Source organism: Micropterus salmoides, unplaced genomic scaffold (genome assembly GCF_014851395.1).
Source record: "Micropterus salmoides isolate LMB-PRFRI ecotype aquatic unplaced genomic scaffold, ASM1485139v1 Ms_hic_scaffold_5, whole genome shotgun sequence".
Taxonomy (NCBI): domain Eukaryota; kingdom Metazoa; phylum Chordata; class Actinopteri; order Centrarchiformes; family Centrarchidae; genus Micropterus; species Micropterus salmoides.
The window spans coordinates 9,333,397-9,354,806 of NW_024044237.1; the positions used below are offsets into that span (position 1 = coordinate 9,333,397).

General features: G+C 40.6%; 2 protein-coding genes across 3 annotated transcripts in view; one reads left to right on the top strand and one right to left on the bottom strand.

The window, feature by feature from the left end:
• Positions 1-3,711, top strand: part of myot (myotilin) — a 29,527-nt gene extending 25,816 nt beyond the window's left edge. For both annotated transcript variants that reach the window (XM_038699413.1, XM_038699414.1), the window contains 2 exons: positions 229-362; positions 1,950-3,711. In XM_038699413.1, the coding sequence (XP_038555341.1) occupies positions 229-362; positions 1,950-2,092 (277 nt within the window). In that variant the 3' untranslated portion in view covers positions 2,093-3,711. The remainder of the gene's footprint in view (positions 1-228; positions 363-1,949) is intronic.
• A 222-nt stretch (positions 3,712-3,933) lies between these two features.
• On the bottom strand, positions 3,934-11,729 carry hdac3 (histone deacetylase 3). Its single transcript, XM_038699813.1, has 15 exons — positions 11,546-11,729; positions 10,614-10,696; positions 10,329-10,471; positions 8,604-8,685; positions 8,201-8,257; positions 8,043-8,098; positions 7,823-7,956; positions 7,386-7,466; positions 7,153-7,226; positions 6,871-6,935; positions 6,354-6,443; positions 6,183-6,241; positions 5,837-5,916; positions 5,378-5,535; positions 3,934-5,270 (listed from the first exon to the last, which is right to left on the bottom strand). Exons 1-15 carry the CDS (start codon positions 11,598-11,600, stop codon positions 5,201-5,203), a joined length of 1,287 nt encoding a protein of 428 aa, XP_038555741.1. The 5' UTR covers positions 11,601-11,729; the 3' UTR covers positions 3,934-5,200.
• Between the last annotated feature and the right edge of the window lie 9,681 nt (positions 11,730-21,410).

Here is a 21,410-nt window from a genome sequence, read left to right on the forward strand (position 1 = left end):
ATGTATACACAGCTTATGTACAGCTTTAGTTCTTAGTGGACAGTATGCACAGTAAGCAAAATGAACTTGCATGTGAAAATATATGAAATAAGTTATGCATTTCTTAGTTTATGTTTGCCATTCATTTTTTTTTCAAATTGTGCATGTGTATTTGCTCTTTTGAATGTTCAGTCTGTATCAGGAGCAACCAATTTAGAGATGAAATAAACATTTGACCTCTCTCTACAGTCTGTATCAGGACGGTTCAGGCCGGCAGTGCTTGTTGATAGAGAGGTTGACGAAGTCTGATGCTGGTTGGTATACTCTCTCTGCTATCAATGAAGCTGGCATGTCCACATGCAACGCCAGGCTGGATGTAGGCAGTAAGTCCACTGTGTGTGTTCATCTTTCTGTGCAAATTTGCTTTAAAGGGCCCATCTCTGCTATCTGTTGTATGACATAGCCCGGTAGTTACTATAGTAGCCCAGGCTGTAAAACCTAACAGCAGATGGAGAATGTTGTGCGCTCAACGCTACAGTGGATCCAGCTCCGCAGCCTGGAGCACGTCAGACAAATGCTGTGTTACGTGATCAAGCGGAAATTTGATGAACGTATGAAGGATAAGTGTGGAGTCCATCCACTGATGAGAGAGAGCTCACCGGAGGAAAATACAAAACAGCTATTAGGTTTCCGCTTGATCACATAACACGCCATCTGCTTTGTGGAGAGGCAGCTGAGTGAGGGGACCCACAAAGAAAAGTACCTGACGCTCTGCTACACATGAGCTGGACTTTATTAGCAAACCTGAAAGTGAGTTTAGACCAATTTATCTGAGCCAGGACTCTGTACTGTAGTTAAACAGACCCTCATAACATAACAGGTTTAACAGGGTCTTTAATCACTATGAACTTCGTTAGATAGTTTAACGGTAAAAATAGAACATGGTCAGCAGCTACATTGTGTGGGTGTATGAGTGCTGGTGGTATAGACTCTGAAAACATTACAGTTAAATTATTGTGCAAGTATGAAAATCTGTGGATGTGTTGCTCTGCTAATGAAACACATTTTGAATACAGAGCTGTGCAGAGCTTCATTTTGATTTAGTTTTGAGGCTCTCTTTCTTAACGCTGGCGTGACGCTGTAATCGTTAGAATATACAGTACAATACATTACCCATACAGAGCACGTTGTAGTTCAGTTCATTTTAGTTTATTTCAGACTAAAGGTTTCGTCTGAGCTCTTTTTATTTTTAAACACCTGCTTTGGTTTGTTCTGTGTGTTGTGTAATATTATTTAGTACTTGTACATTTTGAGTATTGATGAAATGTAAACGGTAGTGATTGATTACAGTTCAGCTGATTTGCAGCGACAGCCATACGCACATGCAGAGGACGTGTACTCACATACATCAGGCCCCAGATGCATGAAACTCTAAAAGCACTAGTTAAGAGTTTTGCGAGTTTAATACAGCCGTGGACCCATTGTATTAACAAATGTGTGTTGGTTCCATATCTGGCACTGAGCCGTGCGGTCCTGTGCTATGGAGTGCAGGGTAGAAGAGTTATTTTCAGACACCTGGCATGAAAGGAATGTTTAGCCTGCGATCGTCCACCACTAAAATGTGTTGCTACTGTCGGTGACACCAGCGGTGTTATCTCAAAATGATAAGGTAATGGATCACTACATTAGGCATTGCTTTTAAATTGAACAATCTTGCTTCACTGGCAAAGACTATAATATATGATGTTCATATGATGATGAAATTCAACAACTGCAATAAATAATAATAATAATAATAGCGTAATAATTACAGTGTAGCCTTCTTCTAACAAAGTGATTCCAATCCAAATTAGGTTTAACATGTTTAAATCTGGTGTCACACAACATAACAATCAAATACGTGTGGATAGATCAGTAAAGGTAACTGTATCGGTATCTGAATTCTTCTCTCCCCTCTCTGCCCCGCGCAGCTCGCACAGCTCCACCTATGAAAACGGCGCCCCCTGGCTCGAAGACGCTCAAGCTGCTGTCCTCTCTGAGCCACGTGCCCGCTCTGACTGTGGAGAGCCCCGCCCAGCACACCGCCCCACTCTACGAGAGTGAAGAGCTGTAGACCCGCACTAAACCCAGTCACATCCTCAGATAACTGTCACACACCTCAGAACTGTTGGACCGGGCCGCAGCCCGTGTTCACTGACTTTAAAGGCAGATATAGTGCTAACCGGGCTTTGGTTCAGAATACAAATGAACAGCATTGCAGCAGACGAGGACACATTTCAGAATCCACGTCAGGTTAATTAAACAACCAACATTCTGTTGTATTATTGTACAAGGCTGATAAACTCTCCAGTTTTATTTCAAATTTTATTTAAAGATTAAGTTACAATAAATTACAAGTTACGTGTTTAAAACAACCACCGTAACCATAAGGAGCACTTGGCAGCTACTTTGAGAGAAAGGTTTCCATATCAAGTGCCTTCGACGTTAAAATAATCCCGCCTCATACTGTCCATCTGCTGCCATTTGTCACCACCGTGCCTGCTCTTTCTGTCTGTCTGTGGTTTAAGGCCGCAGAGCTGCTGTGATACACACCTCTGCGTTATCTTGAAACACAGTTTCCAGCTCTTTCCCATGGTCTAGGTTAGAAAACAGGAAGCAAACTAATTATTAAATAATCAACTACAGTACCCACAATCCAACGCTGCACTTTAATCCTGACATCTGTCTGCTTGTCACTCTGTGTGATCAAGCACCTGCCTCTCCTTTCCCCCAGTGTGTAACTAAGTAAGGACGCGTTTGTGTTTGAGCCTCCAGACTTCTGTAAAGCTCCATTAACTGGAATAGAAAATCTGGTTTTAAGTCCCCCCCTCCCCCCAGCTCAGATGTCACAGTTGGTAACTGCTCTGATTCTCTGCTGTGGTATAAAGTCAGCCTAATGTGTTTTTAAAGTTGGTATCTAATATACATTGTCTGTGAATGAAGTTATTTATTTGAAGTTATTAGTTCTGAGTGTTGGGACTGAAGTTGCCCATCTCCTGGCCTGCAAAAGGCTGCAACCAGAGGTGTATAATATCAGCGAGTTGGATGAAGAGCAACAGGCTGCCATTCTGATACCCTGCTCTCAAAAAGAGCACTCTCTTTATACTTTACCCAGGAGAAAAAAAAAACCATTGTCCTTTCTTTCATTTTGAACATTCAGTTGAAAAAATGTATCAGTGTGTCAGCCTTTGCCCAGATTTGCCACACTCTCTATTTCTGACCAGAGCCATGCTTAAAAAGATCTGCCACAAAGAGGCTCGATTTGCCTTCTTACCTTGGAACTGCTTGTAGTTACTGCCAGCCAGGAACACATTTTACTGGTATGTTTTGGCTGGATCTGCATGCAAACTGAAAATCCGGTATTTAACCCTGTGCAGCCGCAGCCCAGTCTTTTAAGATGCCCATCCAAGATGAACGTTGAGATGCATGTTCTGGTTCAGATGCAGTGTAGCTGGGCTGCATTTAAACATGAACTAATGGTTCTAGATGTAGTATTTCTCCAGTTTGTCATGTTTGGATCACACAGGGTTAAACACTGGATTTGTTTAAAGCACTACAATTGTTTTGGTAAGTTTGGTCCTTTCTTTTGAGATTTGAAACTGCAGGTAGTAGTGTGTTTTCTCAAGTACTGTTTGTTGTGTAAGATGTTCTACATATCACCGGATGAATGACGAATAAAGTTTGTGACCTTGGCTTTGCCTCCTGGCATGTATTTACTTTTTAATAGTTGGCACTGTGGTCTAGTGGTCTCCAGACCAGCAGACACCCTTCTGAAGTGAGAGTCACACCCTAGCAACTCATTTTCAAAATAATTTATTAATCCCATCATGCACTGCTGCCCTCTGGTGGCGGTGTTCAACACTTGCTAATGAAGAACTGCCTTTAAAATATGTTCCAATCACATACACACAGGTGTTACAGTTTGGTCTTTTTATTAAAAACATAAGTAGAAGACAATATCAAAAAAATCACACAAAACATGTTTCTGGTTAAAAGAGGACTGGCAGATGGTAGAAATAGTTCAGCCATTAATGTACATCCGTTATGATCCTATTTCAATAAAGTTCCTCAGTGACGGCCTGGCACTCTGACCTGATCACTGGATCAACTACCTTCAGTGCGAAATGTTTTAATACCAAACTACCAGCCTCAGGGCCACAGCTGTCCTCTACGTTATGAACACACTCACAGTTTTATACATTTCTACGTGTATATACAGTAACGAGCAGAGGACGCAGAAGAGAAAGGAATGCTGATTGGATCAGCTCAAGTCCAGAAATGCACATCGCTGTCGAGTTAAAATGATAGGTGATGTGAAAGTGCCCAGCTCTACACCAGGGCTTGACTCTTTCAGAGCTGTAAGGCACATGGATAATGCTGGGATTTAAAAACGGAAAGAAAGGGGTAAAATAAGAAGTGTTATGGTTGGAATCATTTGTTCCTGGCTTATGTGTGACAGACACTTGAACAGCTTCTCACATGCGCATGTCATGTAAGATGAAATGACACCTTGTAGAAACTGTTTCTGCCTTCACGTGTCTCCTTTATGTGTGAGGGGAAAAATAATTGCTTAAGCTGAGTCCTAAAACCAAAATAAACATATTGCTGCTAAGTTAAATTCGGCTGATTAAAACAATTATAATTACTTGAAGGTGACATTTTCATGTTTCAAAGGTCAAATACATTTCATTACCAAGATAATATGGAACATATTACAGGTGGAAAAATAAAAAATATCTAGTTATTTCACTGTTCATGTGCATGTACAGAATAGGAAGTTTTGAGTTCTGATTCTAGCTGACAGTGTTTGTAAATTCAAGATTCAAGAACATCCTATTATAAACGCAACACAGCTGATACATGTTTCAGTGTTCAGCATTATGATGTGACATGTACTGACCCAAACAGAAATAGGAATCCTGCCACGTGTGGAGATCTACTCAGTGACATTATATACGAGGCTCTGGTGCTCACGTCACCTCTGCTCTGAAGCGTGATGGAACAACCATGATGTCAGCGTGAAGGACGGCTGATTGAGGAATTTTTAAAACAGAATCTACTGAGAAAATGAGCAGAGCTTGACGGTCTTCTCAGTGCTTCCAGAAGTTTCTGTTAAATCTGCAGTGATGATGTGATGTTGCAACCAGAATGCTGCAAGGGAAAGCTCCGCTCCTCTCATTGGTCAAATTTCTACGTCGCTCTCTTTGTCGTTGTCGTGGTCGCCATCGTAGAACTCATTGGCCGCCTCCGGCCTGAGGAAGTGACATTGTTGACAGCCAGTTAGATATGCGAAAAAACTCACAGTAAAACAACTCGCACTCGTTTTAGCCTCAGCCCGGGGGTGTCCCAGATTACTGACCTGGTGTAGTTTTCCTCGCCCCCCCTCTCGTCGGGGTCAGGCTCATCGTTGCGTTCGTAGCTCAGCATGTCGGAGGGAACGTCATGGATCTGGACGCTGGGTGCGTGGTTCAACATCTTCAAGTTCTCAAACACTGTCTGACGGATCTGCTCCAAGTACTGCAACGACATGTACACGGCTCAAGAAACAACTGGAACACGATGCACAGGCTGTTTTCAAAGCACACTCAGCAGAAGAGTGTCTACAAACTGCGATGTTTGTTTCTTTCTCGGACACTTTAAAATGCTTCCACACTGCCGACATGTTAACGTAATTGTTCGGTAAAATTTAATCGGTCTTTTGATTTATTAGGCCGAACACCTACTTTTGTGAGATACTGCAGGTAACTAACACTTTCTCAGGTCCTGTAGACTATGCTACTATAACACTGTCACTAATTGGTGTGGCGTGGTGTTTCACCTGTCTGGAGTTCTGGTTTTCAATCCTGGTGCTGACATCAGGGTGCAGCGTGAAGTCTGGAGCAAAGTACTCAAAATACTCTGCAGACGACAGAAACGAGAGGAGGACGGAAAGAAGTCAGAGGTGGTTTCTCTCCGTTGTGAAAAATCACGTTGTTCCAACAGATGGCACTAAAAATTGAAAATGCTCACAAATGCATTTTCTCTGCCACCCACAAAAACACAACAGGACTCTACTACTGAAGCCATTCTGGGCAACAGGAACACACGACAGGAAGGCACTGAGGTGCAGCATATTTACAAAATCATAATAACTGAGAGCTTTGGTATATTTAAGTACAACTCACCACTGTAAGGCAGTTCGTCACTGATGGATTCATCCAATAACAGAGATGTCTCAAAGGTCCTACAACGGAACAAAACAGCCGTTATTTGAAATAAAGCCCAGCTCATGAATATCCTCGGGACATGTAACCCCCCCTCGCCTCTTTGACCATTAACACCAGTGTCGGACTTACCAGCAGCGAGCCACGTTCCTCACAGTGTATCCTCCTCCTCCCAGGACCAGCAGAGGAATCTTAAAACTCTTCACAAACTCCACACACTCACTGAGAGACAGAGTGCAAAGCGCACACACACCTTAATGGACAAGTTAAACCCCTGTGTCACCATTACTTTATGTTAAAAGTGACTAAATGTATTGTACCGTGCACACAGAAGGCGTGTGTTTGTAAAAGAGGACTGATGACTATGGTCTGAGCTGAGCTCTGTATCGCGAAAGTGAGAATCATCTTTGGACTCAGCTGTAGGTTCAGCCCAAAGCTGGCTCACTTTTAACCAGGGTGGCTCACAATGGCAAACATTGATATTCATTTGAACTTTCTCATGTGCTCCACATATTTATAGCTTGTTCATTGGACTGAGCTGAACTGGCTTCGTGATACAGGATAAAAAAAATGTAAAAAACCCACAGTTTTTGAAGCTAAGCGCTTCACCTTAACTGGAAAACGGCTATTTCAGATAAGTCAGTCTCACCCATGTCCTCGTATGCTGAGGTTGAAGCAGCCCAATCTGTCACAGCCAAGGGAATCTGCTCCACACTGGAAGAAGGACAACAGACAGGCTTCAAATGTGTTAACAATCATCCTGTGATTACATGCACAGCCTTATAATGTGATAATAGCTCCCTGACCACACTGAAACAGAGGCATCTGTCATTTTCTCACACGTGCACAGTAAACGGTCCATTTGCCGAGATGGCGGGTGTTAATAAAACAGATAAACGCTGCATTAAGAGACTCAGAATTACTCGCTGACCTGCAGAACGATGCAGGTCGGCTGGTAGAAATCCACCACCTGTTTAATAACCGGCTGGAACAGCTGCCTGTAGCCTGGAACACATAAACACACACACACGCGTTGGCCGTGGCTCATATGATGACAAGTTCAGAGCGGTATTTATCTTCAGAGCTACCGACACAGTCAACACAATAATATTACAGTTATTTTATACATTTCAATAATTAAATGTGCGCAGGAAGTCAACTCACTCTGGTCATCGATGCCATCTCTGAGAGGAACATTAAGGCAGTAGTACCGGCCGCTCTCTGCTCCCACCTCATACATGTCGCCTGCAGCAAACACACAGAGAGAGAGAGTATTAATACACACTTGTGCAGAGATGACAGATTAATAACATACTGTACTGAAGCAGCACACCTCCTTTGAACCAAAATGTTAAGAAATCAAATCAGAAATGTGCAGGGTTGGGGATTTATCTCTCTACAAATGTTGGAAATGTTGGAAACACAACAACAAATATTTTAAAAGTCGCTAATGCTTAGTTTTCAGTTCCTCTGCTTAGCTTAGCTGTCTGTTTATAGTACATCTAAACCAGCCATGCAGATGAACGGCACGTTCAGAATCTGTGCAAAAATGAAACAAAAGGAAACACTATTTGAACAACAAAACATGTGTCAGCTCGTACCAGTTCCTGGAAAAAAGTAGTTCCCGTATTTGTGGAAGGACACCGTCATGACGCGGTCAGTCAGGTAAAAGGCTTCCTGCACACCGTCACCATGGTGAATGTCGATGTCGATGTACAGAACCCGAGGGTGGTATCTGTAACACACACACACACAGTCGTAAAGAGAGAAACAGATGGAGCAAATGTTTGCTGAGGGTTATTTAGAGGAGCGTCCTCTTACTTGAGTAGCTCCAGTATACTGATGACGATGTCGTTGACGTAACAAAATCCAGATGCCTGCAAACACAGAAAACTCATTTTAGACCTTTAACACGTTCACAGCTTGATTAAATGCATTTAGCAGAGAGGAATGAGCAATACACAGGACTTTGTTCTGACCTCAAACTTTTTGGCATGATGCAACCCTCCGGCCCAGTTGATGGCAATATCACAGATCTGGAAAACAAAGTAGAATCACTATCAACTAAAGATCACTAAGTCACCATGACTCTGTGGTCACGAGCGGCCTGCCAGCAGTGCTGCAGCCATGTTGCTGCTGTTTCAATCATGAAGTGTTAACACTGTCTGAAGGTGGGACGCCCAGTGATTCAGGGATCATCTGCTAAACCACCACAGAGCAGAACAGTAAGTTAACATGGCAGCAACTAAAATGATAACAATAACTAAATCAGTACCTACGATGCTTGTGGCAGGGGAACTGCTTGAATGGCACAGACTATTGATTTTCACTGACTTCAATCATGTGTGTTTGCACCAAATTGTGTGTGTGTGTCTAAGTTACCTTGTGGTTGAGCTGTGTAGCTCCCTGTAAGGAGGCTCCTGTGTATCTTGAGCAAAACTCAAAAAGACCTGGAAACACAGGACTGAAACAAAAACACACAGGCGAAAAATGTTTTAATTATGGTTTAGTCACTCCTCTGAGAGTGATAGGGCTGGGGCAGTTCATCGACATAATCAACATCATTGAAGGAACATACAAAAATATATCACCGTGCGTAACACACAATCAGGGTATATTAGGATTATCAACTCAAGGAACCTGTTTCTGTTAGCAGTACTCACTTAAAATTGATTTTTAATTGTTTCTTCTTCGCCCCCAATGAAATGAATACATGTCCGAACAATTTCAAGTCAAGTAACTCAAGTAAAAATTCTGATTCTTCAGCTTAGTGAAAGGATTCACCCAGATTGTTTAAATGAATCTGTGTCAGAGCAGGCCTTTTGAATATGAGGTCCAGTATTTTTCTGACCATCTAACAAATAGGGTCTGTTGTTATTATTATTATAAATATAATAACACAGCAATGACATTGAAATAAGACTCATTTTAAGATATGCCACTTTTATCATTATTCTAATATGCTTTATATGCCTCTTTTCCAGGATGACAGAATAAAATATTAATTTATTAAGACAAGTGTTTGATATTTATTTGATAGATTCATTGCTGTATGAATTGAGTAATAAAAAAAGGCCTTTAGAATAATCAGTAAACTAGTCGTTAGATTTATCCATTATTAAAATAATCCGTAGGCGCAGCCCTAAACAGCGATAGTCAACTGAATAGTTATTAGATGGAGAATACAGGCATTTAAGCATTTGACTAATCACTAATGTTTCAAGGGAGTAAGAAGAGCAATAGCACTACTTTAAAATTATGAGATATTCAATTGTCCTGGATACAAAGGAAATGACCCAGAACCTGATATTAAATACTGATTTGTTTGCGCTATGACTGTGCAGTAAATTGCAATAGCGTCAAAATATTTAAAGAGGTGGTATTATGCTCATTTTTAAGGTTCAAAATCTTATTTAGGGGTTGTACCAGAACAGGTTTACATGGTTTAATTTTCCAAAAACACCTTATTTTTTGTCATACTGCACATTTCTGCAGTTACTCTTTTCACCTTGTGTTGAAGGCTTCGTTTTAGCTATGGAGTGATACATCTTGTCTCTAAATGATCTTTGTTGGGAGTTGCACATGTGCAGTTCCTAGTTAAGGACTACTAGCTAATCAGAAGCAGAGAAGGGCGGGTCAGCGAGAAGCCGCAAAACACAGCTTTGTTGGAGCAAGAGTTTCAGAATGATGAGTTATTCATTTTTAACAAATGTATCTTTCATCCATAAAGTTTTAACTGAGCTCTGTCTCTACATCACAGTAACAACTTCATGTCCACTGACTGCCTGCTCTAGTGTTTGGAAGGGAGAGGAGGTGTGGGCTGCAGCTCAGCATTTTTCCACCGGTGTTTTTGAGGGCGTGTCGGAGTAGCCGCTTGGCGAGCGTTATATGAGGCGCATTTAGCTTTTCTGTTTTTTCTGTGGGAGATGGGAACTCCCTTTGGGCTGGACTTTGGGCTTTTTCACTTTGCAAACCTATTACACAAAAAAGATATATAACTCAATAAAGGAGAGGGAAAAAGCCAAAAAGCACAATACCACCTCTTTAACAATTTTGGCATTAATATTTTCCACATCAACCATTTTCATGAAAAACAGTAATACTCACCAGTCATCTCCGACATTGAACGTGTTGAGGCTCTTTGTGAAGCCCTGCATATTATTGGGGCTGACCTTCTGTAGGAAGTCTATGTAGTCTTCAGAGTGGAACCGACACATGTCATGCTGAGATGCTTTGTATGGCTTGAACACCTAATAAGGAAAAATAATAATAATTAGTTAAAATTTTGCATTAGTTTAAAAACTCCTGATTTTAGTGAGGTTTTAAAAAAAATGAATCAAAAGGGTGAGCAAATGTTATTTCAGTGTGAAAACTGAATCTAAATCTGCTTACCATCATTTTCTTGTAGAGTCCATAGTGCAACACCAGACTGTGAGTCAGGGACAAACGGTGAGGCTTCATGGGGTGGCCAGCACCTGGCAGAGACAGCAACGCATTCATAGTGTATTAGAATGACGTGCCCAATATATAAATAAGTCATCTTAATTTCAGGACCACACAAAGCAGACTAACAAATAAAAAATCTAAGAGCCCATTGTGCATAATGATGGTTAAATCACTAACCACAGAAAAGTTGTTAAATATACTAAAACAGCAGGCTACATCTTTATAGATAGTGTACAGTTATTCTTTATTTTCATAATAATATCAATCAATCGAGCAATAACAGTATTAAGTATAATTCAATTCAATTCAAATGAGCTTTATTGGCATGAATGTATAACAACAATATTGACAAAGCATCATACAAACTACATAAGAACAATCATAACATGTGAGCATGCTGTGTCCATATAATAAATCACCTTCAGCTCTGCATATTTTTATCATCAGAGCATTAAAGTTTGACTTTTCAAAGCAGCATAACTCTTATTGTAAACTAATCTCTAATTGCTGCATCCTGATTAATTTAAACTGTTACAGTTACTGAAGGAAGTACATAGACGTCTCAGGAAAAGTCGAAACAGACAGACAGCGAACATTTTGAGAACTGTCAATCCAGATAACTAACGTTAACCCAGCGTTAGCTAACTTTGCTACGCAAGCCAGATGCTGGGGAATTTGTACAAAATGTAACAATGAATATGACATTGTGCTACAGTGAAAAACAGCACAACAGATCTCCACATGCACCGACAGGGCGTGAAATGCTCAAAATTAAACAAAAATAAAATAAAACCCATCCCTTAAATTGTTAGCATGTAGCTAGCACATTAGCACCATGTACCCTTTGTCGGCCTGTTCACTGCGATAACCAAACTCACCATAATGAAAGTTGCCCACGTCTGGGTCATAAAAATAAGATGTTCTGTTGGTCATTCTCAACGAAATATCTTCTGACTTTTTTCCCGTTAAACTATGACTGTTCTTGCAGCTATAAAACCCACATTTTCCTTTCAATTAACAGACAGCCGCCATGGTAAACACCGACAACACTACGTCATCAGACAGGGACAGCGGTGACGGAGAGGGGAGGGGGGACAGGACGCGACAGAAAAAGATTAAAATCAGATTTTCTTAAATTGGTCACTGGTTAAATGCTGATCACAGCTGAACACGAGCCACCCTGCAGACTTCATCGTAATGGGCGGTGACACCTGATGAGTGGGAGGATAGAGGCCCTCTAACTAACTCTAAATTTGACAGTTATTAGAAATAATTAAATCAATTTATTGATAAAATGATAAGGACTTTTTAAACTTTTGTTCCCATGACTCCAGTAAAGAGAAGTAGGCTACATCCAGTCAGTTCATCCGTACACCCCAAGATGCACATGATAACTGCAGGCTAGACCGTTGCTATTACACAATATCACAAATTTTATTTTCATCTTCTTTAATTCACTTCAGATACTGTATACAATATTACAATATAAAATAATACAATATACTTATAGTATAACGTAACAATACAAAATTAATGAAACCTATGGAGAACTTTTCATTATGCTCACAATCTTTCCATCTGACAGCTATATCTCATGCTTTCCTTAGTTCAGAATCTTTGACAAAAAAAATAAAGGTAAGGCCATTTCAGAATTACTGCTGGCATGTGGCTGAATGGTGCAGCCAGTGCATTAAGCTGGCATCATAAATAGCTTTCTAGATCTAGTTAATTTAGGCTATCTAGCATGTATAGTCACTGTAAAATAACATTTATCCCAAATGATGCACTTTTTTTTGTTGTTATATACAGTATGTAAATGCTCCGTATTTGTATAGCACCTTCTACGCTACATCACACCATTCACACACTGAGCCTAAATGCTCAAACAGAAACTAACATTCACACACATTCCTACATTGGTTGAACAGCCACCAAAGGCAATTCAGGGTTCAGTATCTTGCCCAAGGACACTTCGACATGCAGCCTGGAGGAGCTGGGGATTGAACTTCTGACCTTACAATTAACAGGCAACCCGCTCGATCTCCTGAGCCACAGCCACCCGAAGAGACAAAGAAATATATATTTTAGCTGAGCACATTGAAAAATAATTTTGACACTCATTTTAATACATACTACCACATTATCAAAGGTGATTAAAAAAAACATAAAACAAAACAAAAAACATAGACAACATCAAAATGTACGAGAAATTAGACGTATACGATATATCTTAAGCATTTTATCGATTATTTGAGAGGTCTTTTAATAGCTTTCTTGTTAGTCCTAGAAGCAGAGAGAAAGAGATACTGTAATTCAACACAAAACTGACAGATATAAGTTGTGCTGTTGGAAGCTCCTAACTTTATGGATGTGATATTGCCGACAAGACAGATAAGCTTAAGAGCATTATATGTAGTTTGTGAGCCAGTATTACAATTCAGAAACAAAAGTATGACTTTCTAATATTGGTGTTAATCTAATACAACTTATAATAACCCAGAACTCTTAAGATTAAATATAGAATAAGTGAGAAATTGATTCAATTTCTGTTTTACAGAAAGACTGGAGAAATTTCTACTTTAAATGTATGTAATATTTTATTACAAGGGTAGTATCTATTTAATATATTCATGTGAACATCTTTTATTTTATTTGGAATGAGGAATGTATTAGGGTCTTACCAAACTTTCAGACAAAGATTACACCTTTATCAATCACATATTTTATGTATTTGAACTTGTTTCTGGACAATACATGCTGATCATTCCATATTATGCATGAATGTGGAGAAACATTATGTTTGAAAGCAAGAATTCAAGCTTCAAGAGCCTGTTTGTGAAAACAGTAAAGCTTGAGTGGCAGGTTATTCCACTTAAAATTACAAGATAACAGAAATAGACCACCAGACAGTCAAATAACAAATTAGGCATATAAAACTACTGACAATTACATTTAGACATATGGTTTAGACAAACACTGCTTAATGCTTGCTTAATACTCTTCTTACCGCTACACAACTTATTGATGTCTTATCAGAATGATGTACTATGTACTGTTAAAATATCACATTGACTCTGATTAATTTTAAGACCTAAATGGCACTTCATTCTTTAAAAATATAAACAGGAATCATTAGCTAGTTGAAAAATGATTAACTTATTTTCTCCTATTTTCATACCTTCAGCATCTTCTGCAGTGTATTGGTAAAAAAAAGTCAGCAGCAATTCAAAATAAAATTTAATATCAAAACGAGGTTAACTACCGTTACCAAAAGAGACACTGATGTCTGTGTGAACCATGTTTCTGAAATTTTTCCAAAATTTTCCAAAATGAAGTAAAGCTTCATTATTAATGGTTGTTCCACACTGTCGAAGGCTTTGTAAAAATAAATATATATATAACTGCTTCTTTGTTAATAAAATTGGAATAATCTAATATGTCTTGGATTAAAAAAACGTTATTACATTATGATTTATCACCAACATTAAATATATGTGGCCCTTCAAAGCTCCAATAATTGCTCTGAATGGCAATGTACAGTGGGGAGAACAAGTATTTGATACACTGCTGATTTTGCAAGTTTTCCTATTTACAAAGCATGTAGAGGTCTGTAATTTTTATCATAGGTACACTTCAACTGTGAGAGACGGAATCTAAAACAAAAATCCAGAAAATCACATTGTATGATTTTTAAATAATTAATTTCCATTTTATTGCATGACATAAGTATTTGATCACCTACCAACCAGTAAGATTTACTCACACTTAAACAGTAAGAACTCCGTCTCTCACAGACCAGTTAGTTCTTCTTTAAGAAGCCCTCCTGTTCTCCTCTCATCACCTGTATTAACTGCACCTGTTTGAACTTGTTACCTGTATAAAAGACCCCTGTCCACACACTCAATCAAACAGACTCCAACCTCTCCACAGTGGCCAAGACCAGAGAGGTGTGTAAGGACATCAGGGATAAAATTGTAGACCTGTGCAAGGCTGGGATGGGCAACAGGACAATAGGCAAGCAGCTTGGTGAGAAGGCAACAACTGTTGGCGCAATTATTAGAAAATGGAAGAAGTTCAAGATGACGGTCAATCTCTCTCGGTCTGGGGCTCCATGCAAGATCTCACCTCGTGGGGCATCAATGATCATGAGGAAGGTGAGGGATCAGCCCAGAACTACACGGCAGAACCTGGTCAATGACCTGAAGAGAGCTGGGAACACAGTCTCAAAGACACTAAGCCGTCATGGATTAAAATCCTGCAGCGCACGCAAGGTCCCCCTGCTCAAGCCAGCGCATGTCCAGGCCTGTCTGAAGTTTGCCTATGACCATCTGGATGATCCAGAGGAGGAATGGGAGAAGGACATGTGGTCTGATGAGACAAAAATAGAGATTTATGGTGTAAATTCTGCTCGCTGTGTTTGGAGGAAGAAGAAGGATGAGTACAACCTCAAGAACACCATCCCAACCGTGAAGCATGGAGGTTGCACCGTATTGAGGGGAGGATGGATGGGGCCATGTATCGCGAGATCTTGGCCAACAACCTCCTTCCCTCAGTAAGAGCATTGAAGATGGGTCGTGGCTGGGTCGTCACACAGCCAGGGCAACTAAGGAGTGGCTCCGAAAGAACGTCTCAAGGTCCAGGAGTGGCCTATCCAGTCTCCAGACCTGAACCCAACAGAAAATCTTTGGAGGGAGCTGAAAGTCCGTGTTGCTCAGCGACAGCCCCAAAACCTCTGGAGAAGGTCTGTATGGAGGAGTGGGACAAAATCCCAGCTCCAGTGTGTGCAAACCTGGTCAAGAACTACAGGAAACGTCTGATCTCTGTAATTGCAAACAAAGGTTTCTGTACTAAATATTAAGTTCTGCTTTTCTGATGTATCAAATCATACAATGTGATTTTCTGGATTTTTGTTTTAGATTCGGTCTCTCACAGTTGAAGTGTACCTATAATAAAAATTACAGACCTCTACATGCTTTGTAAGTAGGAAAACTTGCAAAATCAGCAGTGTATATACTACTTCCCCCCACTGTATCTAACATGTCTTTACTGGCATGTCCTTCTGCATTTGTATGGTTTAGTCATACATTCATTAAAAACAGCAATCATGTTAATTTAAATCAGACCTATATATATATATATACAGTATATCAGATCAACCAAAAATAATTGGGGACAATACTGGTGCACTCAATCAAAAAAGAAAATGGTCTCAGCTTGGTTTTTCAAAACACCTTCAGAGTGGATCCAAATCTGCTGACACTGCCCTACACAGAACACACAAAGGTTATAATAAGGATAATTTTAAAGTGCTTTTTCAGAAACTTAGACCAAATATTTTCATTGGTATCCAAATGTTGGAAAAACAAATTGCTTGTGTTGTTTTTTGTGACTGACAGCAGCAAAAAAACCGTAGAGATGAAAACGTGATTTGTGCATGCTGTGTACAGATGTGGATCATGACTACCTCTGAGCTATTGTAAGGATTATTGTGTTAATCAGTTGATTTTGACAGCATCTAGCAATGTCAGGCAGAATAACGTGCCTCTGCAGGTCATGTTATAAATAACTTGAATTCAATACAGCACCAAAGAGCTACCTGTGTGGAACTGTTTGAACACCTGACAAAAAAACTTGTGAACAAGAGGTTGATGGAGATTTTCCAGATTATAATAAGAGAGAAACCAGACTGTACACATGTGGCAGAAGGTGCACGAGTTGTAACACAAAGCAGACGTTTTACCCTGCATCCATGGGATTTAACACACATGTTGTAAAGACCTGAAAAACACATACTGTACTTTCTATTCTTGTACCAAGAGGATTTAATGTTTTTCAAAGATGCTCAACCTGAAATTTCGTCTACATCTCCTATCTTAAATCTGTCTCCCTTCTGTCTTCCAGTCTTTCTCCACCTTTCCCCTCTCTCTTACTTTCCACAGTAAAGAACAAAATCTGTGTGTGTGTGTGTGTGTGTTTGAAATGGCAAGAGCAGATGTGCCCAAGAGGTCTACCAGCACAACCTTACATAGACATGTCTGCTTGTAGTGTCTACGTGTGTTCTATTGCTATCTGCAATTTCACGGCATGAACACTGCAATTAGTGATTATTTTCATGTACTGTTTAATTGATGCATTTTTAGTGTCACTCCCCCTCCCTGTGACGCTTGTTAAGTTAATGTGTTTTTGTTATTTAAGTTCTTTTGGTGGATGTGGTGTGCTTGGTGTGTTTTGGTTTTGTCTGCCCCTTCTCTCTCTCTCTCTCTCTCTCTCTCTCTCTGGTTGTGGGCGGCTCCCTTTTACTCTCCCTTGGCCAAGTCTACACACCTGCCAGTCATCTGCTATCAGCACACCTGGTCTTCATCAAGTCATCACCTCTTCACTACAAGAACCCAGTGCTGACATCCAGTCTCTGCTTTATTGTGATGCCACAAGCAGTATGTTAATGTGCTGTACTTCAGCGCAGTTAAAAAATTTTAAAAATCTAGCCAGTTTGGTATCTGCTTGTTTCTTTGCTTGCTTGCCTGCCTGCCTGTCCTCCTGCAAGAGTACTTATTGTGATTCTCAGCCTCCAGTCTACCAAATCTCCACTCCTGCCTGCCAAGCCTGCCAGGCAGCTCACATCCTCAGAATCTTCTCTGCTGAATCTTCACCGGGATATCTGCCCTCACCTCAGGACATCTTCTCCCTGCCTGTTTCTACAATAAAATACTTATGCTGCTTCACATGCTCCTCAGATGGTCCCATTTCCCAAGTTGTGAAGTTGTTTTTCTGAAGATGTTAGATTGTCATTGTCATCCAAGTATGCTGAAACAGTCTGAAGCTTTCTATTTCTATTCTATCTTTCTATTACAAAGTGATTTTGTCCCAGAGTTAAAATATAAACCACTAAAATATTGCTTGTACTGCAAATACTGCTAATAAATAAATTCTAATTAATCTAGGTCACACTACACGGAAGGCAAGCTAACAGTAGCCTAATACCATATTACAAATTACACTTGCAAAAAATAGTATAAATATGCAATACGTGAGCCAACCTTCAGCCATGTTGTCCGCCATGTTTCTACGTGTTTGACATCAACGACTTGGCAACTCATGTAGCAACATTTTCTCAGACTTTCTGAGTAGTTGTTTCTGACTTTAGTGGGCGTTCACGTGAATTTTCCCAGTCGGGAAATAATTTTTCCGATTATTCCATGAATACATGAATGCACAGATATTTTCCACTCTCGTGCCTGTGTAAGTCTGCTCCTGGGTTCTACTGTAGTACCATGACATTTACTCTATTAAATGTCAGAAAATAGATATTCACTTTACAGTGATTTAAAACACTTTAAAGCTGCAGGTCTCTACATTTGAGAAGATGCGGCCAGCAAATGTTGTAGTTCTTACTTCAAAATTTAATAAATTATCAACATTTTTTAAAATTAATTTTCTGTTGATCGGCTAATCGATCAAAGATGGGGTAGCCTGTGTTGGAGAAATTGGCAAGAGACAGCTTTGAAAGTAACCAACAAAAAAAATCCCACCCCCTCTCTTCTCCAAAGCCCAACAACACATTTTCCTGCACAGCGAGTGCACGAGCAGGTAAGAAGGTAGGTACAGTAGGCCTGACCGATTGACCTGATTGGCTGTGCTTATTACAGCCCCCCAACAGCCACAGATACAAGATTGTTTTTTCAGAGCATTTAGTTTATTAAAAGCTGTCGGGATGTAAAGAGAATTTCAACAAATAGAACAAAAATACTGAAATAAATAGCTTTAACCGACAGACTCTTTGATTGACATTTCCTTCACCCTACTGTTAGTTTTTTGTATGCTTTATTTGAGCTTGGTGAGTAACACTAACTGTAAACAGAAACTTGTTTGTTTACAAGAAAACCCCACAGGGCACCTTTAATGGCATCATCAGATAAGATGCTGCAGTCATCATACTGTAGTTAGAGGACTTTACATCTTTATATTCACTTTGTAATTTCAGAGCCGAAAAGCATTCTTACTTTGCAGACACGCTTGTATGTTACACATAATGAAGGTTATCTGAATAGAACATCACAGGGGGAAAATCTTGTGCTCAGAACAGACTGAGATAAGAAAGCACTAAGATCTCAATTGTATAAATTTTTTAGATAATTTCAGTCTGAATTGTTGCTCCTCTTTTTGGGAGCCAAGATGAGACGAGAAGAGATTGAGTTTTTGAGACTTGGGTAAGACAAATGGATATTGAGATTACAAAAGGAGAAATGGAAGTAACAGATGAGATCTCGTCATTGTATCTTTTTGAGTTCATTAATGTCTTGTTTATTGCTCCTAAAAAGCAGTTAGGAGCACTGGGGAGATGTTAGTGAACTTCATTATATTACATTCCTGTCTATGCTTGGAGATCCTTGCTGGAGGCTTGTTTTGAACCCAGTCCTGCTGTTCAAAAGGTGACAACGCTGCTGCTGCGCCATCCAGCTAAAATCAACATTGAAGAACTGATTGTCTTTAAATATAGTACAATTTTCCTTTACTCAACCGAGGGGAAATACCATATCTACATTTAAAGTCCTCAAAATTCCATTCAAAGGTATTCCATAGTGAATGTACTTAAGTATCAAAAGTAAAAGTGGTCATTCTGTATGACATTGTATCTCTGTTCTTGTGTGGATTCAGTTCTTAATGAATTCTTCTCTAAACATCATGTCAAAGTGATGGGTGTTCCAGTTATACTGGCTGTGATTACCTTAAAAAATTGGAAAACATTCAATTTGAAAGCGCATTATTTCAATGACACAATTTTTTCTCAGTAACTTTGAACAGATAATCAACAATAAATACAATAAAAACAATACAGGATTTGAAATTCAGGGGAGTAAAAATATAAACCCACTAAAAAGAAAATGCAATCCGATGATCTGATCCAGCTTCTGGAGACTTAAATTACACGTATTTAAGATCATTTAGAGATCTCATCTTTTGAGCAGGGGCAGCACGGTGGTACAGTGGTTAGCCCTGTCGCCTCACAGGAAGAAGGTTGTGGGTTTGAACCTTGGTCGTTCCAGGTCTTTCTGTGTGGAGTTTGCATGTTCTCTCCGGGTGCTCCAGCTTTCTCCCACCATCCAATGCAGGTTAATTGGTGTCTCTAAAATTGTTGCTGCCGTAAGGCCATCCACTGGCTCATGCTCCTTCACCCATGTCCTCACCTCGAAAGGAAGACCTCGAAAGGAAGTACTCGAAGTAACTGCTCCAGGATGATGGCCTCACCAACCTCCTCCTTGGTGTGTTGCTCTGGCCGGATCCAGCGACGGTAGAGGCCCTTAAGGCGGTGGTAGGTCTCGGTGGGGTTCTCTCCTGGTGGTATCATTGCTAATCGGAACTGTTGCCGGTACGTCTCTGGGGAGATGTCGAACTTGGTCAGCAGCGCTGCCTTCAGGTCTGTATAGCAGTCTGCTCGCTCCTCATCCATTGAAGTGTAGGCTTCCAGTGCCTTTCCAGACAGCAGGGGAACAAGTCTGCATGCCCACTCACTCTCGTTTTGGCAATGCGTTCAAAACGTAGCAAATAATTTTCAATGTCCTCACCCATCTGAAACGGTGGAATTTTGGGCTCACTATAATGCCTCCATTCTGACCTTGGCTGTTCATCTCTGCCGCTTGAGTCATTGAACTGGAGAGAGGATGCCTCCAAGAGTGCATCACGATGCACCCGCCGAGGAGCGGGTGTGGGAAGTTCCCGCCTGGGACTGCTTGCTGTCACTGTGCTTGGGGTTGCTGCAGGAACTGGAAGGTTGATAGCAGGAAGTGTTTGGGCAGCAGTTCGACTTGGCTGGGCGGAAGGTTGTGACACCTGGTAAGTCAATGGAAGAGAGGCCCTCAGTCCTCGGATCTCTGCCAACAGCCCCTCCTCTCTACTTTGCTGGGCTGCCAAGAAGTCTCTCATCATTGTAAGTAACCCATCCCCGGGTCCACTTGTTGTTGCGGGGGTGGTACGTGCTGCTGGAGCGGCCCAGGAACTGCCCCCCTCCTCACCTTCCTCTGATGACGACGACAATGAAGGTACAGTCTCCCAGGCTAGGTCTGCATTACTGGTTGCCATCTCCTCCTGCTGTCCCCGCCACTGGGAACGCAGCCCTGTGCGCTGCCTTGGAGGGCGGGATACCTTTTTCCGACTAGCCATCCCACTTCTGACACCATATGTAGCGGGGTTCTCTTCCAAACTCTCAATAATAAGAGAAAACACAGGCGTAGTTGAAAAATAGTGGCGTGATTTTTATTATGCCGGCCTCCAAAGTGCAAACAGTGGGGAAAAAAAACTTGCATAAAGAAAATGAAACAAAAATTAACTATTTGAAAAAAGAATTTATAACTTACTCAATAATAAAGTTACACAAAAACCCAACATACAGTTCACTAGTTACCTCCTCTGTAACCAGGCCAAGACTGCCCTCACAGGCCAAAGCGGCGACTTTTAAAGACAGTAGCCCCTCCCACTAGGCTTAACCATTATTTACACCATATAATGAATAGATTTTACTACCTTCAGAAAAGGATTTATATCTATTACACTTCTATATATTTTCAACAATAATTATATCCAACATTTTCCTTCCCCTGGAACAGTTACAAGTGAGTGGTTGTTTGTCTGTGTGCGATGGACTGGCGACCTGTCCAGGGAGTACGCTGCCTTTCACCCAATGTATGCAGGATAAGCGGTTCACGATGGATGGATCTTTTGATCAGAGTAATACACAGATGGTATATT

Bases quoted from the DNA above. Each gene is read 5' to 3' on its own strand.
- hdac3 (XM_038699813.1), bottom strand. From the start codon at position 11,600: ATGACCAACAGAACATCTTATTTTTATGACCCAGACGTGGGCAACTTT. The intron at 6,444-6,870 runs GTGAGACTGACT...TCTGTCTCTCAG, and splicing joins CTCAGCATACGAGGACATGG to TGAGTGTGTGGAGTTTGTGA. The intron at 5,536-5,836 runs GTGAAACACCAC...ATGTCGTTGCAG, and splicing joins AAAACCAGAACTCCAGACAG to TACTTGGAGCAGATCCGTCA.